The sequence below is a fragment of the Phoenix dactylifera genome, chromosome 18, assembly GCF_051530095.1.
Source record: "Phoenix dactylifera cultivar Ajwa chromosome 18, Ajwa_hap1_PhDact_Kaust_v1.1, whole genome shotgun sequence".
Classification (NCBI taxonomy): Eukaryota; Viridiplantae; Streptophyta; class Magnoliopsida; order Arecales; family Arecaceae; genus Phoenix; species Phoenix dactylifera.
This window is the reverse complement of record NC_143207.1, coordinates 1,236,137-1,263,663: the sequence shown is the minus strand read 5'-3', so window position 1 is coordinate 1,263,663 and position 27,527 is coordinate 1,236,137. Positions and strand designations below refer to the sequence as shown.

The 27,527-nt window shown below is 42.5% G+C and overlaps 1 protein-coding gene across 2 annotated transcripts; it reads right to left on the bottom strand.

Moving 5' to 3' along the window:
- Window positions 1–2,705: 2,705 nt before the first annotated feature.
- LOC148699462 (uncharacterized) lies at window positions 2,706–8,585 on the bottom strand. 2 transcript variants are annotated; one of them, XM_089928502.1, is made up of 4 exons: window positions 7,586–8,585; window positions 4,552–6,853; window positions 3,850–4,457; window positions 2,706–3,767 (listed from the first exon to the last, which is right to left on the bottom strand). In XM_089928502.1, the coding sequence occupies exons 2-4, from the start codon at window positions 5,216–5,218 to the stop codon at window positions 2,853–2,855; spliced, it is 2,190 nt and encodes a 729-aa protein (XP_089784628.1). In that variant the 5' UTR covers window positions 5,219–6,853; window positions 7,586–8,585; the 3' UTR covers window positions 2,706–2,852. The 2 variants fall into 2 exon arrangements, with proteins under 2 accessions (XP_089784628.1, XP_089784629.1); XM_089928503.1 differs by having other exon boundaries at window positions 4,552–8,585.
- Window positions 8,586–27,527: the final 18,942 nt, after the last annotated feature.

Below are 27,527 nucleotides of genomic sequence, written 5' to 3'. Positions count from 1 at the left end.
CCGCCTCCAAAGGATATTCCCATCTTCCCCAGTGGTAGGAAAGAGAAGGGATTCGAGGGGGAAGAGTATATGGAGGCGCGGTCCCGGATTGAGCGTCCGGCGCAGAGCTCAACCGGGAGGCTGAACTTCAAGGAGGGGAGATGTGATCCCGGATGAAACGCCTAGAGCGGAGTTCCGCCGGGGAGACCCTCCTTGTTGATCCCAGATGAAACGGCTAGTTGGCTGAAGTTGTAAGGGGAGCGCCTCCCCTTTCCTTCGACAGGAGTCTCTCAGTCATATGCCAAGGAGGAGGTCCGCGATCCATGGCAACCTGCAGCTCCGGCTTAGCAAATTCCATCGTACCTGCACCTGTATTTATAGCCAAGCTGCGGCCCCCTGGTAGTTCCGATACGGGTGGCTCCAATAAATGCAGGCGCACTGAATCCGGAGCCGTTCCGGCCCCCGAGGCGTATCTCCCCGCGATTTCCTAAGCGTCATTCTCCTTAAATCGCATTCTTTGTGCAGGACGATCCGGGTGACGTATACCCCTAGGTCCACGTGTCTCCGCTCGCGCCCAGGCCGCATCCTCCTCGAAGAACCCGCGTATCGCGGCCGCTCAACTAACACTCCTCACCAGCGGCAACTGGCGATCCGATTTCCCAGGTAACGCATTAATTAGCGTTTAATACCCTTCTCGTGTTCCCCCCAGGCAACGCTTGGAGGAGAGGAGAAACACGGTCGCGGCTGGGCACAGAGAAACCCCGATGGGCGGCGAGCGACAAGTGGCCGACCAACGAGTGGAATGTCCCGAGGCTCGGCCCTCGGATGCCTGGCTAACCCGATGATCATCCCGGGAGCAGACTAGCCGGAAGCCCCGACCGGTCGCCTCGGCTTGCGCCAGCCTTGGCCGACCAACGAGCGGAATTTCCCTGAGGCTTGACAACCCTCAGATGCCTGGCTAACCCGATGATCATCCCGGGAGCAGACTAGCCGGAAGCCCCGACCGGTCGCCTCGGCTTGCGCCAGCCTTGGCCGACCAACGAGCGGAATTTCCCTGAGGCTTGACAACCCTCAGATGCCTGGCTAACCCGATGATCATCCCGGGAGCAGACTAGCCGGAAGCCCCGACCGGTCGCCTCGGCTTGCGCCAGCCTTGGCCGACCAACGAGCGGAATTTCCCTGAGGCTTGACAACCCTCAGATGCCTGGCTAACCCGATGATCATCCCGGGAGCAGACTAGCCGGAAGCCCCGACCGGTCGCCTCGGCTTGCGCCAGCCTTGGCCGACCAACGAGCGGAATTTCCCTGAGGCTTGACAACCCTCAGATGCCTGGCTAACCCGATGATCATCCCGGGAGCAGACTAGCCGGAAGCCCCGACCGGTCGCCTCGGCTTGCGCCAGCCTTGGCCGACCAACGAGCGGAATTTCCCTGAGGCTTGACAACCCTCAGATGCCTGGCTAACCCGATGATCATCCCGGGAGCAGACTAGCCGGAAGCCCCGACCGGTCGCCTCGGCTTGCGCCAGCCTTGGCCGACCAACGAGCGGAATTTCCCTGAGGCTTGACAACCCTCAGATGCCTGGCTAACCCGATGATCATCCCGGGAGCAGACTAGCCGGAAGCCCCGACCGGTCGCCTCGGCTTGCGCCAGCCTAGGCCGACCAACGAGTGGAATCTCCCGAGGCTCGGCCCTCGGATGCCTGGCTAACCCGATGATCATCCCGGGAGCAGACTAGCCGGAAGCCCCGACCGGTCGCCTCGGCTTGCGCCAGCCTAGGCCGACCAACGAGTGGAATCTCCCGAGGCTCGGCCCTCGGATGCCTGGCTAACCCGATGATCATCCCGGGAGCAGACTAGCCGGAAGCCCCGACCGGTCGCCTCGGCTTGCGCCAGCCTTGGCCGACCAACGAGCGGAATTTCCCTGAGGCTTGACAACCCTCAGATGCCTGGCTAACCCGATGATCATCCCGGGAGCAGACTAGCCGGAAGCCCCGACCGGTCGCTTCGGCTTGCGCCAGCCTTGGCCGACCAGTGAGCGGAAGAATTTCCTGAGGCCTAACCCTCGGATGCCTGGCTTAGCGCCGGAAGAATGTCCTGAGGCCTAACCCTCGGATGCCTGGCTTAGCGCCGGAAGAGTTTCCTGAGGCCTAACCCTCGGATGCCTGGCTCAGCGCCGGAAGAGTTTCCTGAGGCCTAACCCTCGGATGCCTGGCTCAGCGCCGGAAGAGTTTCCTGAGGCCTAACCCTCGGGTGCCTGGCTTAGCGCCGGAAGAATTTCCTGAGGCCTAACCCTCAGATGCCTGGCTTAGCGCCGGAAGAATGTCCTGAGGCCTAACCCTCGGATGCCTGGCTTAGCGCCGGAAGAGTTTCCTGAGGCCTAACCCTCGGATGCCTGGCTCAGCGCCGGAAGAGTTTCCTGAGGCCTAACCCTCGGATGCCTGGCTCAGCGCCGGAAGAGTTTCCTGAGGCCTAACCCTCGGATGCCTGGCTCAGCGCCGGAAGAGTTTCCTGAGGCCTAACCCTCGGATGCCTGGCTTAGCGCCGGAAGAATTTCCTGAGGCCTAACCCTCGGATGCCTGGCTTAGCGCCGGAAGAATTTTCTGAGGCCTAACCCTCGGATGCCTGGCTTAGCGCCGGAAGAGTTTCCTGAGGTTTAACCCTCGGATGCCTGGCCTAGCGCCGGAAGAACTTCGGGAATCAAAAGTCAGCAAGAAGCAACCAAGAGCTAAAAAAAAAAAAAAAAAAAAAAAAAAAGAGGACGAGGGCGAGATGAAGAAATATTCGACGTGCATTAATTTTCAGGGCCGAGGCCCATACAATTGGGCAAAACGCCGACATACAAAAATAAAAAAGACAATGAAAGGTACAAGAGGTCAGCTTGGAGGAACTCCCGGGTCGGAAATGCCAGGCTCGTCCGCGGGAGGCAGGGAAGCAGCAGGAGAACCAGCAGGCGATGGCGCCGGAGAGGAGTCCAGGAGGGAGATCTCGCTCAGGTCAACTTCGGGATACTTAGCCGACACCCTTGCCAGGCCCTCCTCGAAGCCCAAGGTGAAGGCTTCGGCCCCCGCGTCCGACGCGTCATGGACAAACTCGTCAGACTGGCGATAGGTCCGCACTGCCTCCGACATATCATGGGCGAACTCGGCGGACTGGCGATAAGCCTCTACCGCCTGACGCCCGATTTCCGCCCTCTTCTCGGCCAGCTCCGCCTCAGCTCGCTCCATAATCTGAGCCTTGGCCTCCAAGACCTTCGCCACAATCCGGCCTTCGGCCTCAGAGGAGACCCTCAGCAGATCAGCCTGAGCCTCTTTATGCTTCGCCTCGGTAGCAACCCGAGCGGCCTCGGCTTCCTTCAGGCGCGAACGGAGCTCTTGGACGTCCGTGCATGACTTCTCCAGGGCCGACTCCAGTTCGCCTAGTTTGGCTTCAAAAGAGCGGATTCGGTCGCAGGCGTTGTCGGCAGACCGCTGGGCCTTCTCCCACCGCTCTCGATAGTCCGCGATCTTCCGGGACTGCTTTTCAGCCCGTTCCTCCGCCTTCTTGACCCTGCTTTCGAGGCCCGAGGCGGCTTTGAGTTGCTCCCGAGCCTCTGACAGTTGCTCCTCCAGGGCGGCGAAGCCGAGTGCCCGCTCTTCGGCCTCCCGGAGCCTCGCCTCGAGGTCCCCGGTCGTCCTGCCTGCCGCAGCCCGGCCTCCCTCTTCCATTGCTTTCAGCCGGTCCTCGGCCTTCGCCAAAAGCCCCGCCTGTTCCTTGTAGCACTCCTCCAGACGGATCATGTACTGGGCGAGCTAAGAAATAGGAAAAATAAGGGAGTCAGGCGGAGAACAACAGAGCCAATAAATGGTGAAAGACGGCCAGAAGAACACTCACCGACATGAGACAGACGCAGCTGGCGGCCCCGACGTCAGAGACATCCAACTCCCGGACCCGCCGACGGTCCTTCTCCAGCAACACTGTTTCGATGAGATTTCGGGCGCCATCGGTAGTGAAGGCAGACCCCGATTTCTCCCCGGAGCCGGATGGTGGTTCTGCAGCCTTACCCTTATCCATCGCCTGGGGAAGAGTCCGGCTGATCACGCTCGGGGCGGGGGTCGCCCCAGGAATTGATAGGGTCCCGCTCGGCCGGGGCCTCGGCGCGTCCCTCCTCGAGTCATCAGGAGCCGACCGAGTCGAAGGCCGGGTTGGGGACCGATCACGTCCGACCCGTCCGTCTTGAGCAGGCTCAGGTGGCACCTCCGGAGTAGCGGCAACCTTACCACCGGAGGGCTGATACAGCGTCAGCTGCCGGTCGGTGCCCACGACATCTCCCTGACCGGTGGGCCCGGACTCGTCGGTCGGCATCGGAGGTATCTCCTTACGGGACTTCTTCGCCGGTGGGGCCCCGCTCGGAAGAGCTCGTTTCCTCCTCCGGACTGCTTCCAGCAGGGACGCCCTACCAACAGCCTTCGACTTCACCGACCGCATGACGTCGTCGACCTCTGCAAGAAGGACGGGATGGTCAGGGACTGAGAAACCGAAAGGAAGAAGGAACGAAAGAGAAGAAAAGAGCTAAAGAAACGATGGCGGACTCACGGTCGGTGGGGACCGAGCTCAAACCGACGTTCACCAAGGTATCCTCAGAAATGAGGCGGCCCACCGGGGGAAGCTGGCCCTCGGCGACCAACCCCTTCAAGGCGGCGACGCCCTCGGATTCCTCCCTCGACAACTTCGACAGGCCAATTGGGGACTTCACCGGCGTCCCCCAGATTGCCCTGATTTCCCAGGAGGGGTCTGCATCAACGAAAAAGAAGCGCTCCTTCCAGTGGTGAATGGAGGTAGGACCCTCCTTGACAAGGCCGCACCCTCGCCGCGCTGCGAAGCACCACCACCCTTTGTCCTGGGGGTGGCCGCTCAGGCCGTAGAGCTCCCAGAAAACGTTCAAGGTGGCGGGAATCGCATGCAAGCGACAGAGAACCTGGAAGACCGTCAGAGCACGCCACGAGTTCGGCACCAGTTGCGTCGGTGCCATTCCTAAACCCCGGAGCACCTGTAAGACTAGGTCTGAAGGGGGAAAGCGGAACCCGGCCTGGAGGATGCCCTCATTGATGGCGATCTTCCCTCGAGGAGGATGAGACATCCTCTCCTCAGGCCCTGGGAGCGTGGCATTGCAGGCCTCGGGAAGGTGGTACCGAGCCACAAATCCGTCTAAATCCTCGGCGACCAGTTTTGACTTGATGCTATCTGCTCCCACTTCGCCCATCCCTAATGGCCAATCTACGGTCGGGACAGGGTCAAGAAGGAGGGAAAGGCCGGAACGACTGGGGTGCACTAGTACAAAAAGAAAAAGTATGAAGAGCTCAAAGTAGAAGAGTGGGAAACTCACTTGAAGAGGAGGAAGAACGGCTCCGAGAGCGTCAAAGGAAAAGCAAGCGAACGTTTCGGCGGCAACAATGGTAGCGCAAAGGAGAAACTCGAAAATGTCCGTAAAGAAGAAGACGGACGGGGGAGGGCCCCCGATTAAATAGGCGAAAGGGCAAGTGACACCTCGATGACGCCAGAAGACGCCTGGCCGCCGAAGGGTCGCTCGCACCCCAAAGGCGAATCGACACCATTAAGGAAGGATGTCCGCCGAAATCCTCAGGTTGCCAGGTCAGCAGCAACCGCCATACGCCATAAAGAAGGCGGGAAGCTTGAAGCGCGCGCGCCTCTCCGAAGGATGGCGGCAATCTCGAAACATCACTCCCTTCACCTGTTCCCCTTCTGGTTCCAGGCTCGGAAGCGGGGGGCTACTGTTATGGGGAAATTGAGCCGCCATGCCCCACGTGATCGGCACGCGTATCCAGGAAAGCTACGGCTGCCCTATGATCCAGCATTCCGACCCCGAGTCGGACCTCCTCGGCTCCGCAGCCCGACCCCGGGTCGGCTGCCCTATGATCCAGCACTCCGACCCCGAGTCGGACCTCCTCGGCTCCGCAGCCCGACCCCGGGTCGGCTGCCCTATGATCCAGCACTCCGACCCCGAGTCGGACCTCCTCGGCTCCGCAGCCCGACCCCGGGTCGGCTGCCCTATGATCCAGCACTCCGACCCCGAGTCGGACCTCCTCGGCTTCGCAGCCCGACCCCAGGTCGGCTGCCCTATGATCCAGCATTCCGACCCCGAGTCGGAGATCTTTTGATAACGACAGGCTATTCTCCAGAGGCACGCCGCGGCCTCCTGCTCCACTACTCCCTGCAACGGCTGTACCCGATGCTGCCCACGATCTCCTGTATCGACCGTACAAAGCGGAGCTCCACTACGCCCTGCCATGACCGTACCCGGCGCTGCTCCACGACGCCCCGTAACGGCCATGTCAGTAGCCATTCTATCGTGCCCCACGACGACAAACCCCCCTGAGAGACCTCCCAGCCAGGTATATATGCGGCTGGGGGGAGAAGGGGGGGGGTAAGCAATACCTCCCAGAGCACTCTCTCCCACTTGTGATTATCATCTCTCCTCCTCCAATCTCCTCTGACTTGACCGTCGGAGGGCCATCACCACCCTGGTGGTGGTGCAAGGCTTGTTTGCAGGTTCCTTGGCGGAAGGTGGAGCGCAACCAGCACCAACCAAGACAACTCAGGCGGAACCCCGTTCACACCGTCGTGTCAATCGTTCTCGGTTTGGACCACCAGCAACAGTATCTATTCGAGCACTCGTAGTTTAAAGGGAGCAACAGACTAGACACACATATACCAAGATGTATGTGCCGAGCTTCCCCACTACGTTTGTAAGCTGATGCGAGAAAAATAAAGACAAGAGAGGTTTAGAGGTTACCAAGCAAAAATTTCAACAAGCTAATTAATCAAACCTCCTCAGTACTTATCTTCTGGTCGTCCAAATTTTTTTTCTTTTAAAAGCCTAAAACAAAACAAATCAAACATTAGTACATCTCAAAAGATATGGCAATGTAAGGAAATGGATACATCCCATCGCTAAAAAAAATAAAAAAATAAAGAAAAAATAAAGAAGAAAACAACCATGCTAGCAATCCCCGCCAACGGTGCCAAAAATTGATAGTCAACTTTAAATACCACGCAATAGCACGTATCTTGCAGGATAGTGATTACAGGTATCGATCCATAGGAATTGGAGTACAATTGTTTTCGTAAAAATAATGAAAAGGAGAGTTTGTGAAGAATATTAAAATAAACAATGTAATAAGAAATACAATTAAAAATGATATAAGTAGGAGAACTTAGGAGAAGGAATTCACCACTAACATAGCAACAATGATTAATTGTATCTTAATTCACCCTTGGATTAATCATGCAAATTGGCTACAAGCCTTATAAGCATTTAAATAAAAATTCACAAAAGTAATTTGGGAAAGTCCATCTTTAGTTGGCATGAGACGTCTACTCTAAACTAATGTGGTAGGACACCGCATCTTTCTTAAGCATGGATTATCTGATATTAATTTAGTGATCATGAAAAACAGTTGTATAAATGTCATACTTAAAATTATAGAAATTAAATATGAGATAAAAGAGATTATTCATTAGGAACAAGAAGAAAGGTTTATACAACTTCAAGAATAACAATTAGAAAAGAAATACAAAACCCTTGTTGCTTGTTAGGGCTTCATCCAACCTCAGTGAAGAGCTTAGCCTTCCATACGGATGGGAACAACGGCAGCGCAGGAGGCTTCCATCACGTCTAGCTCTTCTTCCTTTCCTCCACCAGCTTTCTCCTCTCCAAATAAAATACTCGATGGAATATTGGATACTAGGAAAGATGCCCCCTGTTCACGTCGACTCCCGTTTTTATAGGCTGCCAACTCCCTCTCTCCTCCCCTATTTCCTTCACGTGGCTATTTCGAATGGGAGGATAAGGATGCGGAGGCTTGAGCTGATCCAGACATTGGGAAGAAGATGAGCTGGGAGCTAATCGCGTTGAAGAAGTTGGCTTGGTCTTTGGATGTAGGGGATGGCGAGGACGTGGACGCAAGAATGATGTTCACGGCTGAGATTTGCTGGGAGAAATGCAGCTGTTCGGGATACAAGAATTCTTGAACGGCGAACAACCAGAGCCTATTACTCACTACATCGAACAATTCTATCCCGGCTGGCCACGGGATAGGGATGGATCGCGGACTATCCGGACGTGGGAGGAGATGGGACCTGGATACGCTTCTTCAACATGGAGGAGATGCGGACGGCTGGGAGGGAAAGCTTGATTTGCTGGATCCGTGAAGCTCGCGATGGGAGGACTCGGCAGAGGAGCTTGGATACGACTCTGTTCATTGGCGGGCTCTGTTCGTTGGACACGGGAGATCACTTACGGTTGGCTGGGGTCAATCTCGGAAGAAGAGGATCACGGAGAAGATGGGATCTGGGCTTGGTTCCGAAGCAGAGACTTATCCGTGATGATGGAGTCAATCCGAACGGGATGTGAGGAAGAAACGGACGCGCCCGGGATGAGCGTGGGACGTTGGGAGGAATCCGTGGACGATGGGAGGTTTGGTAGAGAGACGCGGAGGGAACGCGGAGAAGGGATGGTGCAATTCGGTCATGGATGGATGACGTGGGAAGATGAACACAGACGCGAGGGAGAGCTGCTAGGTTGGACTCTGTTTTGTTTAGCTGGGAAGTTTGGACGCATGATCTGAGAGGATAAGCTTGGGAAGGATGAGGATGAACTCGAAGACGTGGAAGCTAGGGAGGGACTCGTGGACAGCTGGACTCTGTTGAGGACGTGGAAGAGTAGGAAGAGGAGCTTGGAACGTGGGAGGTTGAACGCGGAATGAAGGATGGAGCTGTCCGAATGCCTATTGACGTGGATGCAGGGGTGAGAGCAGATGCGTGGAAGACGTCGAACGAGCTGAAGGCTGGACGTGGGAAGAAAATCGGAAGATTGATATGGCTGGAACGAATCCAACTCGTGGGAGTGTAGATGGACGCGCGGATGCGGAGAAGAACGTGGAGACGATTCAGGAGGATGTGGATATGACTCGGGAGGATGTGGAAATTGGCTTCTAATCGACGCGGAAAGACGTGTGGTTTAGATTTAGGCATTATCCCAATGAGTTCGACTCGACCTACACATATTAGACTTAACCAATATGATATATAAAAAAAAATCAAACTCGAATCATTTTTGATACTTTATTAAAATGCAATAGTGAAGGGGAACACATCTTTTATGATTAAATTTACAAAATATGTGCATGAAAATAATGATAAGTGCTATGAAAAAGAGGTTAATTTATGCATTATTTAGCACTTATCACTCTCCGGCCACCTAATGAGAGGAGGAGGAGGGCACAATGGCAGGAAGCTGAGTACCGCCATCCCTTATTCTTCCCCTTTTCTTTTCTTTTTTTTTTTGATTTCTTTCTTATGCCCCTTTTTTTTGGTTTTTTTTAATTATTGTGTCTTGGATTTGAAGGGAGATGGGAGGCCATTGACGTCCTGCATGGCGGCTCAACGAGAATCGTTGTCGGCCTGTCCCAGGTGGCCGTCGAAGATCCGTTCCACCACCATGATTGGAGAAGAAGGGAACAACAATGGGAAAACCATGGCCACCATCATGTTCTTCTCCCCTTTTTAGCCCCCCCCCCCCCCCCCCCTCTTTTTTTATTTTTTTTTACTCTTATCTCCTACAAAATTTTGTTTTGGAACAAGATGTGGAATTTTATATAGACACCATCTAGGAGATTAGAACACACACACACACATAAAAAAAAGCCATATAACAAACCAGATGGATTGGTGTGGTTCTTCTACGCCTAGGACACCAAAATATCGAAATATGAATGAAGAAAGGCACAAAAGAAAAGCATATTGGCTAGTGATTGTGAGGCCCTAAGGTAGCCATACTGGAAGTATTGAAACGTGCCTTGAGAGACCTAAGCAGTCATTGATGGTTGTTCTAGCAATAACCTATGAAGGAAGAAAGCCCAAAAGTGGGGTAAATCTTCCCCCCTTCTCCTTCTTGATGCCTGTCTCCTCAAGGTGTCTCCTAAGAATATAGAGACCTTGATTTTCTAGGGTTTCTCTACAGATATATCTATATCTATATATATATATATATATATATATATATATATATATATATAGGAGTCGAGTAGGGATCCAGCCCAACTAGTAATGCTAATGGTCCTCTTATTACGAAGCCCGTTAATTAAATCAGGCCTATATCAATACTCACTATACTATAAAATTAAGACAAGGCCCAAACTAATCATATGATCACAAATAATTATTCATTAAATATTTCTTTAAACAATAATTTAGCCTGTATTACATAATAAATTAAAATAAATCAGTCCATAATCAATAAAAGTCCATTTTATGTGAAATTCCAACAGTCGTATCAAGGTTTACTTAAGTTGGTTCACACCTTTAAATCGGATATAAATGGCTACAATTTTGCACAGAGGGGTTGCCTTCTCATGGTAAACTCAAGAACCACGACTCCGGACTTCTGATCAGCCTCCCTATGAAAGTCTGGAAGGATTAAATCAATCAAACTACATGTCTGTCATTAGACTACGCTGGGTTGCAGCTACATGTCTATCGTTTGACTGCAAAAGTCTTTGACATTCAAACAGCAGAAGGAACCATTTTATGTCTTCAGTAATGGAGTTTGGCTTCAAAAGTCCTTGATAAGCTTTGCTTTATTTAAAGTTGCATTAGGAAATCACAATCTAACATACCAAACATGAAGTTATAGCCTCATCAATACAGTAGATTTTTCTTGCCAATTGAAGATATCTCGTCTTTTGTTGGCACTTCTTGTGCTTGGTCTTGGTGATAGTTGCCCAGGCTCACTGTGCACTCCTGGATCTTTTAATAAAAGTTGTGCAAAGGGAGATCATTACCTTGCACAACATCTCGTAATTGGTCTCTTCAGCATGATTCATTTAAATGTGCATGCTATGGAGCAGATTACGCAAGGGGTATCCACCAATGCAAAATATAAACCTCTTATCTCTTGGAACCTCCATTTGTTGAATGAATGAACGAGGGAACTGCTGAAGCGATAACGAGAAAGCTGGGAGCTCTGCATGAAAGGTTTTTAAAGGTTAATAATGAGGATGACTACTTTTAATGAAAGCTTTTACAAAATGGAGAAAAGAAAAGGACAAAAATAATAACAAAACAAAGTAGAAAACTATCCTTCTTCTATTGTCTTCTAATATAAAGTGGGAAAGCCTAGGGTTCAGCATGCAAAGCGTGGTAGACTTTAAGACCATCCGTAAGGCAGAGTTGCGTTCAAACTAAAGATATTTATTATGGGCCCATTTATTTATGTTCTAACTACAAGTGGACAACATTTCTCAACAAACTACTTTTCCATAACCAAACAAAAGCGTTTCAACCTAGCTACTTTTTATTTTTTCTTTTCATTCAAAACAAAATTCGAACCTTGAGAAATTATAAAACCACAATTAGATTTAAGATTTTCAACCCAAGGGATGAACAGTAGAAATCAGAAAGTGTAGTCATAAGTTTGGAGTTCTGGAGTAATTCGATTGGTGGTAAAAGTTTAGAATTTGGAAAAATCCAAGAAATTCATCTAAAGTTTGACCAAATTAAGATAACCGAAATAAAGAATAAACAACAACTGAAAAAAGCTTCTTGAAATACTCGTATACTTATTTACTTTCAAAATAAGTGTACAAGATACACAAATGGCAAATGAGAGCAAAATAATCAACAACAATAAATGTTACCATTAGTTCGTAAAACACAAAGATTTCTTAAATTAGTCAAGAATAACTTGTGAATAAATCATAAAATCTGCCTAAGATTCAATAACAATTGAAGAATTCTGAATTGATATATTCATAGAGAATAATTTGGAGAATCACTAGACCAAGAGAACAATTGAGAACAACTCAGAAATTTCTAATAGTTTAAATAATATTCACAAATACTATGTCCCCAAATCACATACAAGTGGGCGATGCATAGTAAGAGAGGTTTTGGCATAACAGAAGTATCTTTTTTTTCCTCTCCTTGAGAGAGATGGTGAGAGAGTACCCATTTACTTATAAAAATATATAAAGAATTAACTATGTCAAACATTCGAGGAAACATCCTTCCAAGGTCCAAACATTGAACACGTTTCCAATATGAGGTGTGTGCTGTAATCCAAGAGGCTAATGTATTACTGAGTTTGCAACATTACACTAACAAAAGATACATACCGTATTCACAAAACTCTTTTTTGAGTAGCACGTTTCCATAATGATAGAAAATTGACATAAAATTATTTTTCATCCTATAAACAATAAAAATATCCATATAATGGTTGTTTAAACCAAATAAAAGCTAAATGGAGATGATATTCAAATAACTATTGTATATGCATGTATAATGATTTTGGGATTGTACGGTTGGTTATGACAATAAACCTTACTCCTTTTTTTTTCCTTGAGAGAAGCAAGAAGCATAACATTTTAACAAGAAAAAACCATCAATATATATATAGTTCATCATTCTCATAAAAATAAAAGCCGAAGATCTTGACAAAGCTTAATTTTAACCAAAAAAATGAAAACAAAAGGATAATGATAATATATTTGATCAGCATGATGGTAACAATTTGTAGAACATGTGAAAGGTATAAAATATGAGATCAAAAATATACGTAAATAATCCACCAAGTCGAAGTTCAAACTGCAATAAGCTTCATCAACTCGTCTCTTTCTCTCTCTCCCTCTCTCACTCACTCTAACTAGTTTTGGAGTGAGTTCTCTCTCATTTTAGGATTAATGTTAGTTTTGGCTTGAGTACACCAAGTTTCCTTAATTTTATAGGCACTACTATGCCTTTGGGCGTCATCCACGTGTAACTACTGCCTCGTTTGGTCTAGCAGAGAACTTGAGAGAGTCCTTTCTGCCTTTTTCACTCCACAGTGAGCATCCGAGAGGGCCCATTCCACTTCATTTACTCAGAAATCTCTACCATAGCAGCAACAAAAATGTGGCCTAATTTGTGAATAAAGGAAATATTTTACATTTCAACTTTACATTGAACTCAAATACAAATGGCTAGCTCACATTATCAGATTTCCTTCTTTAGCTAGAGATTATGATTCATTTCCCATTTTTTGATGATTGATAGGATTCTCGTTTCCCAACTCTTTTCAATTCAAGTTATTTTTTGTAACTTGCGTTCAAAGCATCATAAGAAGAAAAAGTGGACAAAGTTTAATTGCGCATGGATCTCTCGAGATCAGCAGATAATAAGTGCATTGATCTGCGGTAATACAACCATACAAGAGGTTTTAGATGTTAAAAAATTATATGATTTTTTATTTTAAGAAGGTTCAAAGTTTGAAGTCGCATGTTAATGATCCTATAATAGATATTTAAATACAAGTATATTTGTATTTATTCCAGACAAAGTTGGACCGGGAACCACACGCATGCACATGTGCTCAGTTGGCTCAAGTTAGTCGGTCATGCCATTCACACGTGCACGCACATGGTATCAGGAGGTGAGGCATGGCGTGGCATGCATGCATGTGCATAACATGTAAGCACACATAGTTTGCCTTTCTGGCCACGAGCCATGCCATATTAATTCTTAAATTTGTAACGTAAACGTTACAGATTTTAAAACTTTGTCGGATGCCCTTATGATTTCCTTATTTGCAAAGTTTAAATTCAAATATAAATTTGAATTTGACTTTGGCTTATTCAGGCATTGTAACGTAAACATTACAGAGCACTTGGGTCGATCTTAAACCCTACGTACCAAAACTTCTCAATGCTAACCGAAACCCTAACCCCTCCCAACCTGACTTAACCCAACCCACCTCAGAATATAAATAAATAAACAAATCATATTTATATTTTATATAGATTAGTTATTTATTTATACAATTATATTTTAGCCTTGATAAATTATGTGTAAATATACAATTCGAATTTAAGAATGACTGAGGTCTCAATTCAAGATGATTTATCTAACAAAAAAAATCTCAAAACTTTCTCTTATCTCAAATTTCCTATTTAACATGCTCTAATTAAATTAATAGACACAACCCAACATAACCCTCCTAATGCATCCTGACCTGGCTAATTTAACCCAACCTGACCGACTAATCTGACCCAATCTGGATTAAGTTTAAGATGTAGTTGGGGTTAGGTTGGGTTAAAGAAATCTCAACCTGAGTTCAAGTTGGATTATTGAGTTAGAGGTTGAGGGATTTAAAGTTCATTTAGGGTTTTCCCCAACACGCCCAAGCTACAAACCCTGATAATAGTATAAATAATGTGAACGGCTTTGGAGATGGCTAAAGCCCTCTACTCCATCTCTATTTAGCATGCTTCTTTCCGCTAACGGAAGGGGGAAAATTAAATATATGTCCTCACATTCTTAACTGGCTTGAAAAAGTCCTGATGCTTTTCATGTTCTGTGTTGATTCTATCAAGTTTCATTTCTCAAATTATATAACAAAGTTATCCATGTTCTTTTGATAAGCATATCTCAGCTATTCATCAATTTATTTATAAATAAATCATGTGCATCAATCATGCCAATCACTAATGAGTTTTTTTGCGAACTTTTTGTAAAGTAAACTTTATTCCCTTAAATTCTCTATATTGTAAAGCTGTTATCACCAAGTTTTTAGATAATACGTTATACCATCGCAAACTTGTAAAAGTCTTTACCGACCATGATAATGGTTATGGCAATTGTTATTTGCTTAAAATATATTTCAATACTAACTGTTATAAGGCTGTTACACTGGTACTATAGAGGAAAATAATGGGCAATAATGAAAAAAATATTACTAAAATATGCTTCTAGACCATACACATCAATTTTAAAAGAAATTTCCTGCAAAGAAAAATGAATTTTGAAAATATTAATATTCATTAAAAATGTTCAACTAAAATAATAGTCATTATTTATAATAACTTTTCTCTTGTGATAGGAAAGGGTATCTATCCTTCTTGATCCCACAATTAAAAATTAGATATCGTAATTGAAGATCCATACCATTGATCATAACCTATACTATTAAAAGTAACTAAAAATTAAAAATCATATATTAGATGATCTCTAGTCTATACATCATTTTTCATGGAAATAAACAATTTCAATTTTGCTACAGTGCTAAAATATATGATAGATATTTAAATTGAAAATTTTCTTTATCAATCATGAACTACATATGTTAAAATATATAGACTGAAAATCAATAGTTTTTAATCCTTAAATTATAAGGAAGCATGTTCTTATGTTATTTTAATTATTTTTTTTATGTTTATATAATAAATAGGTTGGAGACTTTCTGTAATAGCCTGGTTTTCTTGGGCTAATGGGCCAGCCCGAGAGGCTAGAACCTATTAGGATGAAGCGTGCCCTGTTGCACCTGATAGGGTGAAGAAGGAGACTCCCAACCAGAGTCTTTTTCCTTTCCAATATTGCAGGACTTTGGAAATCCTAAGGCGATCCAAACACTGGGTAAGCTTAGGGATCTCATCTATTTAAAGATCCTCCTGCTCTTCCTCTATTGAACACTACCACCAGAAATCGGAAGAATCACCTCCAATTCCTAAGCCCTTTTTCACTAGGTTTCTCCTTCGATTTCTGCCAGGAAGGGTTGCCGGAACTTCGCCAGACTGAGGTAAGGGGTCGGACTTCTTCTTCCTCTTGGTTTATTGGCTTGATGGCCGGGGTCGCCACTTGTTTTGGGCTGGAGAGCAACCAGAAAAGCATGAAATAGGGTCGTCCATGTTTCCTGCTCTTTTTCTTAGGTTGTCGACCGCCGCCATTCACGGCTCATGCTCGAGACTGCCCTCGCCGCCAGGTGGAGGGACTACTATGGGCCAACATTCGTTGGCTCCTCTAGGCTGGGTTGAGAAGAAGAGGGAGGGAGATGTCTGTTGGGAAAAATTTAAATGCGCACGCGGCCCGAAATTTGGCCGCGTGCGCGTTTGAGAGGAAAAAAAAAAAAAAAAAAGGTAACGCCCAGCCGGCGTTACGCATTTCATTCTGGAAACGGCCGCGGCCGCGTGCTCGTTTGAAAACGAAAACGCTCGTTGGCGTTTTCGTTTGCATTAAATGGAACGCGTGCGCCCGTTGGCGCACGTTTGCGAGAAGAGCGCGGACGCGTCCGCGGAAGGCGCGGACGCGTCCGCCGAAAAGAACAAATAGCCCCTGTAAAAACCTCTATTTAAACCCCTTGATTTCATCTCTTTGTGAGTACGAAAAAAATATAGAAAAAATAGTGGAAAAACTCTGGAAAAATTCTTCTTCTCCTTAGCCACTTCCGATTTTCATTTTTACATTTTTATTCAGTTTTATTTTATTCTTTTCATACTGCTCTTTGCTGGATCTGCAAGTCCGATCGGGTTCGTTTTGACTTCTTCCGAGACGTGCCGAAGAAGAGGTTGTAGGGTCGTCGTATCTCCGAGAAGGATTGCCGGGTGACCCGTACGTGGGGGCAAATACTTCTTTGGGACAGCGTCTACGCGCTTCGACCTGCTTTCAATCAGGCTACTTTCTTCTACCTTTATTTTTAATTTAATATTAGTAGATTGGTAGGATTTGAAATTCTATGATATAAACTTATTAAATGCATAGATTTATTTTGTGCTAGAATAGATTTATTTTGTATTAAAATAGAATTATTTGGATGCCGAATGATATGCATGTATATTATTTCCTTTAAGATTTTTATTAATTGAATTTATAGATTTATTTATTTAGTTAGGAGATATATTGCTAACAATCCAAAGAAGTATTTGTTTTTTGTTAGTAATATATAATTAATTAAATTCTTTATTACAATTGTGGCATATTAGATTTTAATTGCAATAATTGTTTTTGCTAGCACATCATTAATAATAAATTATTCTAAAGAGTTAATAATTTGGTTAACCTCCAAGAGGTTTATTATACCTCCATTTGGACTCCTCAAGGAGTAATTTCCAGATCCCATTCAAACGGAAAATTCGGAAATTGGTTGATATATAATAATTAATCTATTGAATTGACTTATTAGATCTTAATCAATTATTCTAATAAAGAAATAAATCTTCTAATTCATCGAATTGACATCTTAATTACAATAATTGATTTGCTACAAAATTAGTAATTAATTATTCTAATAAGAAAATAAATCAATTCTACTATATATAATTTATTGAATTGATAAATTAGATTTCAATTACAATAATTGTTTTGCTAGAATTAAATTTAGTAATCAATTGTTACTAATTCGGAAAGGTCAAACAAAAAAAAAAATTTCAAAAATTAGTTAATTCGTTTAAATTTGCATTTAGGTTATTTTAAATATTGAATTTGTGTGATTTCTAGTGATTATATCCACTAACTAATAGTGTCTAAGAAAAGCTTGTCAAAAAGGCATACGTGCCTAAGAAAGGCTGGTACTTAAGTGAGCCTAGTGCTCCACCACCGATCTGGAGCTGATCTGGCTATTAGTTTTTAGATATATCAATTAGACATCCAAAGTTCAATATAAATATTAGTGCAATCTTTTGACATAGATTTTTTGCCTTCAATCAGGTTTCTGTCACTATTCTGTAACCCTGATCCTATGGCCTCAAACACTAGTGACCATCTTAGTGCCAAACCTGAAAAATTTGATGGCCATAACTTTAGGAGGTGGCAGAACCAAATGCGGTTCTGGCTCACCACATTAGGGTTAATCTCAGCCATAGGTGAAAGTACGACCGAAGTTGATAACGGATCCAACCCAACTACCTCTTCCAACACTGAACATTCTGCCTCCACTAGCACACCCTCTAGGACACCTGATGAGATAGATTATCATTGTATCCATAGAATCCTAGGTGCTCTTTCTGAGAGGCTGTATGATATCTATTACACAGCCAAGAGTACCAAAGAACTCTGGGACACCCTAGATAGCAAATATGGTCTTGATGATGCTGGGGTAAAGAGGTTCAAGGCCTCCGATTTCAATAAGTTTAGGATGGTGGACTCAAAGCCTATGAATGACCAAATTCATGAATTTGAAACCCTGATCCACCAGCTTAGGGCTAATGGAACCAATTTGGATGAATCATTCCAGGTAGCCTGTTTGATAGATAAACTACCTACTTCCTGGTCTGATTTTGCTAAGACCCTGAGCCATACCCAAGGAATTCTCACCCTAACCCAAGTCTTAAACTCCATTAGGATTGAAGAGCAGCATAGGCTTAGAAATAATACCTCTACTGGACCTAAAAATAATGCATATAATGTAGAAGCTCCTCCTAAGAAAAATCAGAACCGACCCTTCCGTAAGAATTTCAAGAAGAAACCCTACAACCCTAGAAACCCTAACCACCACTACAATGGGAAGCCTATTCAATCCCAGGAGCAGAAGAAGAAGAAAGAGGAAGGTGGTGCTCGTTTCTGTTATGTGTGTGGTCGGACCAACCATTTGTCTCCACAGTGCTTCTATAAGAAGACTGCACCTCTTCAATCTAAGAAGAAGGGTCCACACACATCCAGTGCTCAAGTCAACATGGTGACTTCCGGCGCTGGCTCCTCTGAGACAGCTTTCAGGTCTGTTTCCTTCACTCCTGAAGTTAACATGACTTTACAATCACTAGATTGGTGGATTGATACCGGAGCTGGTATTCATATTTGTTCGGATCGTTCCTGGTTTTCTTCTTACCAGATCTCAAGTGGAGGAGCTGTGATCATGGCAAACAGCTCGGAGGCACGTGTGTTAGGAGTAGGACGTGTGGACTTAAAGCTTACCTCTGGAAAAGTCCTGTCACTGCACGGCGTCCAACATGTTCCAGTTGTTAGGAGAAACCTCATTAGTGGTTCTTTGCTTGTCCAGCAAGGCTTTCGTCTTGTTTTTGAGTCCAATAAGGTTGTAATTTCTCATGGTGTTATGTTTATTGGAAAAGGATTCCTTAGTGAAGGATTGTTCAAATTGAATGTAATAGCTCCTTCAATAAATGAAAATCCTTTGATTATGAATATAGAGCCTCCTTCTATTTGGCATGGTAGATTAGGTCATATAAATTATAATTCAATTAAGCAACTTATGAACCTAAATCTAATACCAAAAAGTGATCTCAAGAACCATGAGAAATGTCAAACTTGTGTAGAAGCCAAACTCCCTAGGAAGCCTTTTAAATCTGTTAATAGGGATTCTGATCTATTAGAGTTGATTCATAGTGATGTTTGTGACTCTGGTAGAACTTCTAGGGGAGGTAACAGATACTTTGTAACATTTATAGATGATCTATCGAAGTTCTGTTACATCTACCTAATTAAAACCAAGGATGAGGTGCTCAGCAAATTTAAAATTTTTAAGATTGAAGCTGAGAACCAACAGGAAAAGAAAATTAAAATTCTTAGATCAGATCGGGAAGGTGAATATACATCAAATGACATAACTCAATTCTGTGAAGATCATGGAATCATTCATGAAGTGACTGCACCCTATTCTCCCCAATCAAATGGAGTAGCAGAAAGGAAGAATAGGACTTTAATGGATATGGTGAACTCCATGCTTATAAGCTCAGGAGTGCCAGAAAATTTGTGGGGGGAAGCTCTTGTTTCAGCCTGTTATATCCTTAATAGGATTCCCTCTAAAAATAATGATCTAACCCCATATGAAGTTTGGAAACATAGAAAACCTAATCTTAGCTATTTAAAAGTGTGGGGGTGCTTGGCAAAAGTAAAAATACATGATTTTAAGAGAAAGAAAATAGGCCCTAAAACAGTGGATGCCATATTCATAGGTTATGCAGCCAATAGTAATGCCAATAGATTTCTGGTGATAAGTTCAGAAGTAAATGATATTAGTAACAACACTATCATAGAAGCTAGAGATGCAACATATTTTGAAGACACCTTTCCACTTAAGACTAGAGTAGATAGCGGTATAGCTAGTAGCTCTAGTAGAATAAGGATAAGAGAAATAGAAGTAGAAGCAGAACCTAGGAGGAGTAAAAGATCCAGGGTAGAGAAAACATTTGGAGATGATTTTTATACCTTCCTAATAGAAGACTCTCCAACTACCTTTGAGGACGCAATGAAATCTTTGGATTCACCTTTTTGGAGAGAAGCTGTGGACAATGAGATGCAATCAATTATCCAAAACCATACTTGGGAATTGACTGATCTTCCTCCTGGTTGTAAAACAATAGGATGCAAATGGATCTTTAAGAAAAAACTTAGGCCTGATGGCTCTGTAGATAAATTTAAGGCTAGATTAGTTGCCAAGGGTTTTACTCAGAGACCTGGTGTAGATTTCTTTGATGTTTATGTACCTGTAGCTAGGATTACTACTATTAGGGTCCTTATAGCATTAGCCTCCATTCATAAATTAGTGATTCATCAGATGGATGTTAAGACAGCTTTTCTAAATGGAGACTTAAATGAAGAAATTTATATGGACCAGCCAGAGGGATTTAAAATCCCAGGCCAAGAAAATAAAGTTTGCAGACTAGTCAGATCTCTTTATGGTCTTAAACAAGCACCCAAGCAATGGCACTTGAAATTTGATGAAACCATAATGACATTTGGATTTGAAATCAATAGCACAGACGAATGTGTATATCAGAGAGTTGGACACAAATTTGTGATCTTGTGCCTTTATGTAGATGATATACTGATCTTTGGGACAGATCTTCAGATAATTGATGAAGTAAAACAATTTTTAAGTAATAAGTTTGATATGAAAGACTTGGGACAAGCTGACTTAATTTTAAATACCAAAATAATTAGAAGTGCAAAAAGTATTGAGTTATCCCAAAGTCATTATGTTGACAAGATACTTAATAAATTTAATTATTCTGATTGTCAGCCTGTCTCTACTCCATTTGATCCCTCTACACATCTTAAGAAGAACTTAGGAACTCCTATCCTTCAAAGCCTATATGCTCAAATCATAGGCTCACTAGGATTCCTAACAAACTACACCAGGCCAGACATAGCATATGCTGTAAATAGACTTAGTAGATATACTATTAATCCAAATAGAGATCACTGAACAGCATTAGAGAGAATTCTTAGGTATCTTAAGAGTACCAAGTCCTATAGTTTGCACTTTAGTGGGTTTCCTGCTGTTCTAGAAGGCTATAGTGATGCCAACTGGATCAGCGATACCTTAGATGTTAAATCCACCACAGGATACGTCTTTCTCCTAGGAGGTGCTGCTGTGTCTTGGAAATCCACCAAACAAACCTTAATATCTAGGAGTACCATGGAATCTGAACTGATAGCTTTAGACACTACTAGCACTGAGGCTGAGTGGCTCAGAGATCTACTTATAGACCTTCCTGTAGATGAGTCACCTTTACCACCTGTCTCCTTACATTGTGACTGTAAATCTGCAATAGATAAGTGCAACCAAGAAAATGCCAATGTAAAAATGAACAGGCACTTAAAAGTACGTCATAAATCATTGAGATATAAATTGAAAAATAATGTTATTGCCTTGAATTTTGTAAAATCAGAAAATAATTTGGCTGATCAGCTTACAAAAGGTTTATCTAGAACAGTGGTTCTAGAGTCGTCGAGGGGGATGGGGCTTAGCCCATAAAGATAGATCACCACGGTGGGAACCCAACCTTAAAAGGTTCAATGGGTAGAAACAAACCGAAGTGTGACTAAGAGGAGCACTATTTTATGTTGTCCTCATCCCTATGGCGCTAGTGCTCATAAAAGCAAGCGGTAGGATGAGTTCGTTTGTATAACTCTTAATGAGTCCGAGACCCAAGAGGCAGGAGCTTCCTTGCTAGCATCCTTATTAGGACTCACCTATATGTGCAGTCGTGAGGCCGCGATTATGGAAAATGGGCGATTCCCTAAAAAGCACATGAAAGATACCTGCGCATGGCCATAATAGCGCAACCCGCTTAGAACCCAGATCGGGCTATATTATGTGTGCTGTTGATTTAATCTGAGCCATGGACCGAGGTTCAAGGTTAAGACTACCTTGGCTCCACAGATGTAATCAATTGTCACTAAGTGAAGGTTCAAACCGAAAGGTACCTACACCTATTACATAATATAAGATATCCAGCATTTTATTTTGATTTTAAAATTATTTAAATTTTTGTGGGGGATTGTTGGGAAAAATTTAAATGCGCACGCGGCCCGAAATTTGGCCGCGTGCGCGTTTGAGAGGAAAAAAAAAAAAAGGTAACGCCCAGCGGGCGTTACGCATTTCATTCTGGAAACGGCCGCGGCCGCGGCCGCGTGCTCGTTTGAAAACGAAAATGCTCGTTGGCGTTTTCGTTTGCATTAAATGAAACGCGTGCGCCCGTTGGCGCACGTTTGCGAGAAGAGCGCGGACGCGTCCGCCGAAAAGACCAAATAGCCCCTGTAAAAACCTCTATTTAAACCCCTTGATTTCATCTCTTTGTGAGTACGAAAAAAATATAGAAAAAATAGTGGAAAAACTCTGAAAAAATTCTTCTTCTCCTTAGCCACTTCCGATTTTCATTTTTACATTTTTATTCAGTTTTATTTTATTCTTTTCATACTGCTCTTTGCTGGATCTGCAAGTCCGATCGGGTTCGTTTTGACTTCTTCCGAGACGTGCCGAAGAAGAGGTTGTAGGGTCGTCGTATCTCCGAGAAGGATTGCCGGGTGACCCGTACGTGAGGGCAAATACTTCTTTGGGACAGCGTCTACGCGCTTCGACCTGCTTTCAATCAGGCTACTTTCTTCTACCTTTATTTTTAATTTAATATTAGTAGATTGGTAGGATTTGAAATTCTATGATATAAACTTATTAAATGCATAGATTTATTTTGTGCTAGAATAGATTTATTTTGTATTAAAATAGAATTATTTGGATGCCGAATGATATGCATGTATATTATTTCCTTTAAGATTTTTATTAATTGAATTTATAGATTTATTTATTTAGTTAGGAGATATATTGCTAACAATGTCTCCCCTATTTTGAGAAGAGAAGATGCTTTCTCTCTCTTCTCTTTCTTCTCTCTCTTTCTCTTTCCTCTCTCAGACCTTTCTCTCTCTTCTCTCTCGTTGGGCTGAAAGAATTATGGAAGAGGGAATCAGGAGATGCGATGGTAGACCTCGGCGAACCCCAATAGAGGGTTCTAGGCCATTAATTTTTGGTATATAATTTTTATTTTAATATTTTATTAAGCGCTCTAGTGGAATGATTTGCAAGATGGGAAAATAGTTGAGCAGGGTTCTTGACATCACGGTTTCTAAACGAGGTGTGTGGATTGTGAGTTTGTTAGAAGTTGAGGTAAAAACCCTTGTACTTGATCACCAATATGTGTATAACATGTTCATTGATTTATACTATTGGTTTTGCAGTATGAGATTTGCATTGTGAGATGTACATCGATGAATTTGGTTTGGTATAAGATGGTATGTTTTATATATTTTTCGGTTCGAACATACTTGTATAATTATTATATATATCAGATATTGAAAACATGATTATATGAACAATAATACCTTGAATTCATAAGAAATACATTGTGTTTAGCCTCTATAAGCTTATACTTGGGATTGCCTTCACGAGCTTATACGTAAGATAGCCTTTACGGGCTTATGTGTAGGGTAGCCTCCATGAGCTTATATGTGGGATAGCCTTCACAAGCTTACGCATGGAATTTTGTTTAGTAGTTTTAAACTGAGTCATGATCTTGGTTAATACAAAGGCAAGAAGATAATCGTTATAGAACCTGAAATTGAGATAATGAGAATAGTTGATTCGACACATGAAATCAATGCTGAATAAAATGTTTTACTTGTTGGTATGTTGTGATTTATCTTTTTTGATTAGTTGGATATTTGATGCATGTGTATGTGGTTATTTGTTGGTTTAATTGAGCTATATTGGATGTTTGAAAAGGGGTTTATGGTGTTGTCTTTTCATATATGTTTTAGAGCATTGTTGCAAGCATTTAATGTTTCAACGAACGTGTTAAATTAACAATGAAGCATAAATATAAACGTATTTAATTTAACTGTCCCAACCTATTATTGTATGCTTGCCATAGGTTAAACAAGTTATTGGGTAGGCCCAACCCTCAGACGGTTTAGTGATTGTTACACACTCTTCAATTATTAGGTATTTAGATGGTTTGTGCATTTAAATGGACTGCTAAAAAGCTAGAAAGTCAAAATTACAGAATATTAAGAATAAGCTGTTTTATATAATAGTTAAAGCTAATTAATTACTAAACAAAATGGCTACCTACTTCAAATTTATTTGTTAATCAATATGGACATAATCTTATCATCAATTATAAGTTTAAATCCAAGAACATAACTATTAGAAGGTCAAAAAAAAAATACCAAGAAACATTATAACAGTTTAATATCAGTACTTCTTTTCATGAGAATAGACAATGCTGGAAACAAGTACATTAAAAAAAAAAATTCACTTTTCTCTCATCTTTCCATAGTTGATTGTACTTGCATGAAACATATTCAACACCAAGGATTTAAGTTCCGGGGTGGATGGCGGGGCATCCCACTGTCAGAGTGTCAAGATGGGCACTGGGAAGGGATGGGGCATCCTGAATGTCAAGATTTGGTGCATCCCATTGCACAGAAAAACCAGAACGGTCTCATCTCATAGGATTTCAATCCTTGTTAACATTATATATCGTCTTGAAAGAAAAAACAAAAATGAACAATGAACACTTTAGATCATGTTAGATATTATATATAATATGTTATTTTAATTATAAAAGTAAGAGTACATCATTTAGAGAATTCCACATGTAAAATTTTTCAAAAACAAATGCAAGATGATCATTTAGTTAGTTAAGCTAATAAAATGTCCGCTTAAGCATCTAAACAGTTATTTAAACAACTAAAAAAACTAACTACTTAAGCAGTCACTCCTTAAAATGGTTAAGAGTTATATAGCTGTTCAAGTAGCAGCTTCAATGCATAAGTGAGTGTTTATGATGACATTTCACAGAATGTATTCCTAAGTCGTGAAATAAACTGGTCTTAGTTACTCTTGTTTGCGATATGAGAAGAAAAAAAAAAATCCAGAAATGAGGGAAAAAAGGAAAAACAAAAGAAAAAAAGAGGTAACGTGTGACCTATATATACATTCTATGTGATATCAACACAAGCTGGCTCATATCATTGCCGATGCTACTGTTGGCAATATATTATCTAAATAAATAAATAAATTTTAAATTACAATTCATGAAAAATCTTTATAGAAAATAATATATATATATTATTCGACATCAAAATAATTCTATTTTAAAACAAAAAAAATCTATTCTAGCACAAAATAAATCTATTCATTTAATAAAATTAAATCACACGTTACCTTTTTAGAATGATTTACTGAATTATATATTACTAACAAAAAAAATAAACAAACACTTCTTTGGATTGTTAGCAATATATTATTTAAATAAACAAATGAATCTAAATTTACAATTAATGGAAAATCTTTATAGGGAATAATATATATATATTATTCGACATCAAAATAATTCTATTTTAACACGAAAAAAAATCTATTCTAGCACAAAATAAATCTATTCATTTAATAAAATTAAATCACAAAATTACAAATCCTATAGATCTACTAATATTAAATTAAAAATATAAGTTAGAGAAAATAGCCTGATTGAAGGCAGGTCGAAGCGCGTAGACGTTGTCCCAAATAAGTGTTTGCCCCCACGTACGGATCTCCCGACAATCCTCCTCTGAGATACGACAACCCTACAACTTTTTTTCGGTACATCTTGAAAGAAGTTAAAACAAATCCTATCAGACTTGCAGATCCAGCGAAGAACGAAAGAAAAAGGATAAAATATAAAAGAGCAAAAATAAAAATCACAAGTGGCTAAAAGGAGGAAGAACTTTTCTCCAGAATTTTTTCAGTATTTTTCTCTATTTTTTTTTGTATCCCGAAAGGATAAAAGACGAGATATTTATAGGGATTTTAGTGCATGAGCATTCCGGTAATTTTGCGGATGCGTCCGCGATAAATTCGCAGCCAATGAAAGCTGGCACGCGTCCGCTTTTCAGGGACGTATTTTGCCAGTGTCCGTGGATGCTGTTAATTTCGTGCGTCAGCGGGCGCCGGTTGGCGCGCACCCTACCCGCAAAACGCCCAACGGGCATTTTCATTTTCAAACGTGTGCGTATTTAAATTTTTCCATCAGCCGACCTCCAACAACTAATTATGAGGGGGCACATTTGGTTGCTGCTTGCCTCTTTTCTTTACCATTATCTCCTTTCAAGGCCAAGTTGATCAGGTTTGAGCCTTGAATCATTCATTGTTCCTCTGTTGTGGTGGTTGAAGAAGTCCTCAAAGTAACCATGAGAAGGGAGGAAGAAGCTTCTTGAATAGGCTCCTATTTTAGCTCGCAGATTAGAAACCTTATCATTTGCTTTATTTCCTATTTCCGAGATCTTTATTATTAAGAGAGCTTATATAAATATATGCACACCTGATCTCAAGGAGATGTACACCACCTTTGTTTCACAAGCAAACTAAATGTGTGGTTTTTAACCAAAGGGGTTAATTTGTTACTTTGCAGATGCATAACTAAGCAGATTGAAATTGTAATGTATTTAATTAACTACACTAGATACAAGAATCCACTAGGAAAACACAAGATTTGTTTCTCAACAAGTTCCCTTTGCCTGTCGCTAATTTCTATTGCTTTCTATAAATTAATATGGATTTGAGTGTCACTGGCCACCAGCTAGGTGGCATGGCACATGCATGCCATGCTGAAGCAAAAAGAAAATTTAAAAAACTTAAAAAAATAACCAACCAAGTGACTACGAGGATACGTACGTGTGCTGCACAATGCATGCTGGTTGGCACTAAAGGTCATGGGCTGGTTCTTAAAACCATGTTAATTGTCTCCCTCATCGATCTAATGTCTTTTATAACTGACATTTCCAACTTCATTTTTTGTTTGTTCTTGGATTGAATTTCTATATTGGCAAATATGGCTAGTGCGTCCTGAGAGCAATACCAGAACAACCTCTTATAATTACATGTAATCTACAGTCAGCTGGCAGTCAAAATTTTAAAATATAAGGTCTGGCCTTGATCAATTTCACATATGCAAGGTATACCTGTCTACCCTAAGGTGATTGACTTGTACTCACCTACTCTTGGTACCAGCCTGCTTGCAAGCATGATTTTGAACCTCTGTACTACGGGGAAGCCTTGTTTCAATGCTACTTATGTAGAGGATTTGGTCCCATGCTGGCTTCCAACATGATGCATGTAGAGTTTCAGTTGGGGTTTACTCTTGAAGAGGTCAATATCTTGCCACATTACTCTATGCCCTTGAGGTCCTTGCTCAAGGACTATGTAAATGTCCTTGAAGCTTAGAGGTGTGGTTGACAAAATACATGTATAAACTCGCTACTCACTAAAAAAAGGTTAATATCTAGTTAACATGCCTCAAAGAAATATATAAGAATTATGAAAAGCCTGTAGAACAACTGTCTGAATTTTGGGCCTTACTAGTAGAATTGTGGATATCCCACATATAATACAAAAGAAAATATTCTTTGGAACGAACCGTATCCAACTTTTTAAGGAGAAAGGAACAAGAACAAGTGAAAGTTTCTATGGT